Raw genomic sequence first — 5,580 nt, 5'->3', positions numbered from 1 at the left:
CCTTCCTTCCCAACTCCCCTCTCCCCACGCCTAAACCACACCGAATCCAAACCCTACGCCCTCGCCTCCGCCGCCGGCCCCGCGGCCCCCCCGCCCGGCCGCGCCTCTCGCTGATCGCCGGCCTCCTCCCCGTCCCCAGCCCCCCGCGCCGCCGCGCCGCGCCGTTCCTGTGGCCGGCAGGGCAGCGCGGCCGCCGGCATCTAGGCGCCACCCCCCGCGGCCGGCCGCCCCCTTTGATGTCTCCCGCCCGCCGCCTCGGCTCCCTCTGCTCCCAGGCGGCTCCCCGCGCGGTCAGCTCCACCCCCACACCCGCCCAGTGCACGGTCCCCTCGCCGCAGCGGAGATGAGCGGCGCCGACAAGGTATAATACATCCCATCCATCCATGCATCCGCTCGCCCGGGCGTTCGTGCGCATTCACATTGATTAATCGCGTGGTTTAATTAGTCCTCGATGCTGCCGCCGCGCTCTGGCGCCGCATTAATTACGGCGGGGACGGTTTCTGGTTGGGTGGCCTGAGTGAATTGATGCGGTTTTGCCGTTTTGGAGCACTGGCTAGCCTGGCTGATGTGAGGCTACCGCGTGTGTGAAGCATGCTTGCGGCACTAGATGCCGTAGCACTGATGATGTAGGCTTATTTGGTGGTTACCTAGACGATCAGTGCTTTTAAGTGTTGTTGCTTGGAGGTGTGCGGAGTACACATTATGGAAGTGTGTGTGATCAGATGGGATCCAGAGTTGAGTTTCCTTAGGCCAGACAGCCGGCGTGAAAGTCGTATAGAAGCGGTTAAAGATACACTTTTTCTAGCAATGTTAACACTGATATCTTGCTATAATGGTTGTTTGGACGCTATACAAGCTGCTTTACTGCTCAAAGTTTTTCAGGTACTCATCATAGTTTCTTCTGTATAACGCAGGTTGTGTTGTTTGGGTCCTTCACGGAGGATGAGACTAAGTTGTTCCAGGGGCAGCCTACTAAAAGTGAGGAGAAATCATGGGAACTGCCTGAGATCCAGTTTGGATCACTGAATTTTTCTGTGCTTAGTTTAGAGAAAGTGTCGAATGCTATCACTGAAGGCTCTGCCCATTCTCCAAAACCAACTTATGGCCATACAAAGGATCTCGCTGGCAGTAGTAAGAAGGAAGCCGTAACCTCTACCTTACCAAATGGTGGGCCAGTGCTGTTCAATGGATTTCCTGCCGAAGTTTCTCCCAATAATGGGATTCTGAAGAATGTGAAGTCTGAAGCTTCGGTTCCTTCATCTGGGCCTGTCAGCAATTTAAAGGAGACCAAAGCAACGGTTGCTTTAGCTGGCCCTGTGAACAATGTAAAGAAGACTGAAGCTCCAGTTCCTTCAGCTCGTCCTGTCAACGATGTAAAGAAGAATGAAGCTCTGGCTCTTTCACCTGGGCCGATCAACAATGTAAAGAAGGAAGCTACGGTTCCTTCAGCTGGGCCTGTCAACAATGTAAAGAAGACCAAAGCCACATCTCCTTCAGCTGGGCCTGCCAACAATGTAAAGAAGACTGAAGCCACGGCCCCTTCAGCTGTGTCTGCCAACAATGTGAAGAAGGCTGAACCTACGGTTCCTTCAGCTAGGCCTGCCAACAATGTGAAGAAGGCTGAAGCTACGGTTCCATCACCTGTGCCTGTCAACAATGTGAAGAAGGCTGAAGCTACAGTTCCTTCACCAGGGCCTGTCAACAATGTGAAGAAGGCTGAAGCTACGGTTCCTTCACCCAGGCCTGTCAACAATGTGAAGAAGGCTGAAGCTACGGTTCCTTCACCCGGGCCTGTCAACAATGTGAAGAAGGCTGAAGCTACAGTTCCTTCACCCGGCCCTGCTAACACTGTAAAGAAGACTGAATCTGTGGCTACTTCAGTTGCGCCTATCAAGAGCATCAGCAGTTCAACACCAATTGAAGGGCTAGGGCCGCACAATGATGGTCTCAGATGTACAGAAAGCAGCAGTTCAGCTATGTTAGTAACTGAGAATGGAAGCACAGGTGCTGATGCACCTATTATTGCAGCTCCAGCAGATGAGTCAGTCACAAGTTTAAATAAGGAAGCCTATCAGAATAAGCCGTTGCTTCCTCATGGTTTGAAGAATACAGGAAATATATGCTTCCTGAATGCAACTTTGCAGGCTTTCCTTTCATGCTTCCCTTTTGTTCAGCTTGTACAAGACCTGAGGAACCGGAGTATACCCAAGGTACTACTACGTAAATGAATCAATTCAATGTCCTCTCTGCTGATTTCACTGGCTTTTGTTCTGACTACTGCTAATTTTAGGCTGGCTACCCTACTCTGAGTGCATTCATTGAGCTCCTCTCTCAGTTTGATGTACTTGACGAGTCCACTATGAAGAAAGACGAGAGGTTTGCTTTGGTCGCTGCAAAAGTAATCAATCCTACCATGTTCGATCAAGTTCTGAGAAATTTTACTCCAGATGTACCGGCTGGAACATCTGCTCGGCCAAGGTAAGTTGTTGATGCTGTACTTGGTTATTATTTTTTTAAGTGAAATTGATGAAATGTGACGCTAATTGTTTGGCTGTCATAGGTACTACTTGAGAATAGCATTCTTTTTTCGTGTTTGTGCTTATTTTTAGCATTTTTTTGTATAGCAAGACATGAATCCCATCAGTATCATAATGTATCCTGTTTGTCCTTTACTGGAAACCAAATTTGACATTGAAACTATAACTAATGCTTATGAGCATGATGACTTGCACTAGAATCAGAAGCATCCCAGTAATATCTTATTCTTGAAATTTGTGGAACATGAAACTGAGATAGATGCCATCTTAGCTTGAAATTTGTTCAAACAATATATTTTGCTGCATTGAATGCATGGACATTATGCATGCTGCTCTGATTTTGTGTTAGTGTAAATATCATGCGTTAAATTTTTATTTTCCTAGTAACAGGGCTTCGATCGGGAAGGTCGTCTTTAAGCATTGTTTTCGTTCTAGTAACCAAGCGGCGCATGTGCTAGCTAATTTCTGTTATTGTAATAAGACTTCTCTTAGTTGTACGGATGAGCCTCTGGGCTGTCTGGTCTCTCATCTTGTGGACGATGTAATGCCTATCTTAAGTCGATAAAGCTAGCCATGATGGCCTTCCCTAAAAAACAAAAATAATTCAGTTTATGATGCTTTGCATTTCTGCAGACAAGAAGATGCCCAAGAGTTTCTAAGTTTTGCCATGGATAGAATGCATGATGAACTGTTGAGGCTTAATGGCAATGGTTCAAATTCAAAGGAAGGTATGGTTGTTTCTTCTGATGATGACGATGCCTGGGAGACTGTAGGTAGGAAGAACAAATCTGCAATCATGAGAACGCATAGTTTTGTTCCCTCCGATCTAAGTGCTATTTTTGGAGGCAAGCTGCAAAGTGTAGTGAAAGCTGCAGGTAACTATTTCTTGTGCTGAGAAATTTCAGTCATTTCCTTTTAACTCTGATCTATCAGCTAGATGCCCTTTTGGAAAGGTTTTGTCTCCTGATTCTAGCTATATTTGTGCTTGTGTAAAGTTTTCTGTGGAAATAGTAGTACCTTAGCTTATAATAGAAATGATGTTTCTTAAACATGCAGAAGTGCTGTCAAGGAAAAGTCATTTTTGCTTATCCTTGAACTTTAAATAAAAACACGTCAACTGTTCATTTGTGCTAAGTTATCATTGTTGTCAGAAATCCTGCATTAGATTCGTGTCGGTTATCTGAAGCAAATTCTCACTGTAAATTGAAATCATTAGCGTTGTTGGCAAAAATTGAGGGAGTTTCAGTTATGCAGTTTCTTACCCTCATGTTGTATCTTCTTTTCGGATCTATTTATAGGTAACAAAGCGTCAGCAACCGTTCAGCCTTTCCTGCTGCTCCATCTTGATATATTTCCAGATGCTGTTCAAACGCTTGACGATGCACTTCATCTGTTTTCCACCCCTGAATCTTTGGAAGGATACAGAACAACTGCTGGAAAGGTTCTTACTGAAATCTGTGCTCAGTAGTTTTGACTCCTGAATTTTGCAATTACTTAGCTTGTCAGAGAATTTGCTTACATTATTTCAGAATTATATTACATATAAGGGACATCATGCATTCTGCATTAGCGCCATTCGCCTCTGATGCATTATATATTATAAACTACCTGATTAGTTGGTTGGTTGCCTTCTTTGATGTAAATCTTAGTATTCTGTTGATGCCGCTATAAGCTGAAACTAGGTTGTTGAACTATACCTCTGTACTATACACCTCCTCAGCGCAACAGTATGCTTCTTGTCACAATTATTATCCTTTTGAAATCAGCTATAATATGGACTGATGAAACTTGATCTTGCAGGCCGGAGTGGTGACAGCTAGGAAATCATTCAAGATACACGAACTTTCAAAGATAATGATACTGCACTTGAAGAGGTTCAGTTATGGAAATCGTGGGTGTACTAAACTGTACAAGCCACTCCACTTCCCTCTTGAACTGGTCCTTAATCGGGATCTGCTGAGCTCACCATCATCAGAGGTGATAATCTCCTTGATACTCTATTTTATTATTGTAGTTGGTGTATCTACTATTTGATCACTTTTGTCCCACAGCGTGTGGGATTAGACTTCTTTATACGTTTATGCAACCCTTTGTAAAATCAGATGTAACAGCTGTTTCTTGGATACACATTGATTACTTCATCTAACATCCCACCTTTGGTCGAGTGCAGGGTAGAAGATACGAGCTTGTTGCAACCATCACTCATCACGGGAGCGGCCCGTCCAGGGGCCATTACACCGCTGATGCGAAGCGTGACGGTGGGCAGTGGCTTCGGTTCGATGACGGCCATGTCATGCCCATCAACGTGAACAAGGTCTTGCATAACCCAGCGTATATCCTGTTCTACAAGCAAGTTTAAGTCTGGTGTTGCCATGCGGTTGATTGCCCCCTTCCTCCCATTGCTGGAACAGTGAGTTATACTGTCTAACTATGGTTGTGTTAAATGGTAGCTGCCGTGTAACCGCAGAATCGAGTGTGTCAAGTACCCTGGTTGCGTGACCCTATTTATATATATGCCTGGTAACGTAGTGATGAGGGGGGTGGGCTTTCCCGCTCAGCCCATTTTTGAGGTCCTGTAAAATGCACCTGCTGCTCATCTTGGTAACCATGAGGTTGCTGCTATTCATCCTTTGTGCTCGTGTTATGGTGATGTGACGTGTGCACTTCTTTACATTTTAGGCGACCTATAATTGAAAGTGGCCAGTCTTGGGCTGTCTCACTCACGATTGGATGACCGACCATGCACCATTTCTTCTGGAAATGCCGGCATCTGGGTTTTGTCGATCTCAAACCTTTAGCAACCAAAGAGAAAGCCATTTCTTCTCGAAAAGCCGGTATCTGGTTTTTGTTTTTCTCAAACCTTTAGCAACTAAAGAGAAAGAACAATTGCAAGAGTCACTGGTCAATTTGGCAAAGCTTGAAAGCGTTTCCAATTCAAGGTGTTGAATCCTGGTCATCAGTTCTTCCAGCAGCCAAACGTCAGTGCTTTATTATTTGATCCATGGCATGTATAGTAGACTTTGAAGAACGACCTGCTGAATTC

The 5,580-nt window shown here is 45.3% G+C and overlaps 1 protein-coding gene across 1 annotated transcript; it reads left to right on the top strand.

Moving 5' to 3' along the window:
- Positions 1–11: 11 nt before the first annotated feature.
- Positions 12–5,163, top strand: LOC123051716 (ubiquitin carboxyl-terminal hydrolase 24). Its single transcript, XM_044474680.1, has 7 exons — positions 12–361; positions 915–2,210; positions 2,291–2,478; positions 3,171–3,412; positions 3,836–3,978; positions 4,338–4,514; positions 4,708–5,163. The coding sequence occupies exons 1-7, from the start codon at positions 344–346 to the stop codon at positions 4,894–4,896; spliced, it is 2,253 nt and encodes a 750-aa protein (XP_044330615.1). The 5' UTR covers positions 12–343; the 3' UTR covers positions 4,897–5,163.
- Positions 5,164–5,580: the final 417 nt, after the last annotated feature.

This window comes from Triticum aestivum, chromosome 2D, assembly GCF_018294505.1.
Source record: "Triticum aestivum cultivar Chinese Spring chromosome 2D, IWGSC CS RefSeq v2.1, whole genome shotgun sequence".
Taxonomy (NCBI): Eukaryota; Viridiplantae; Streptophyta; class Magnoliopsida; order Poales; family Poaceae; genus Triticum; species Triticum aestivum.
The sequence above is the reverse complement of the archived record's forward strand: the minus strand, read 5'-3'. Positions and strand labels throughout refer to the sequence as shown.

Bases quoted from the DNA above. Each gene is read 5' to 3' on its own strand.
- LOC123051716 (XM_044474680.1), top strand. The intron at 2,211-2,290 runs GTACTACTACGT...TGCTAATTTTAG, and splicing joins GGAACCGGAGTATACCCAAG to GCTGGCTACCCTACTCTGAG. The intron at 3,979-4,337 runs GTTCTTACTGAA...TTGATCTTGCAG, and splicing joins ACAGAACAACTGCTGGAAAG to GCCGGAGTGGTGACAGCTAG.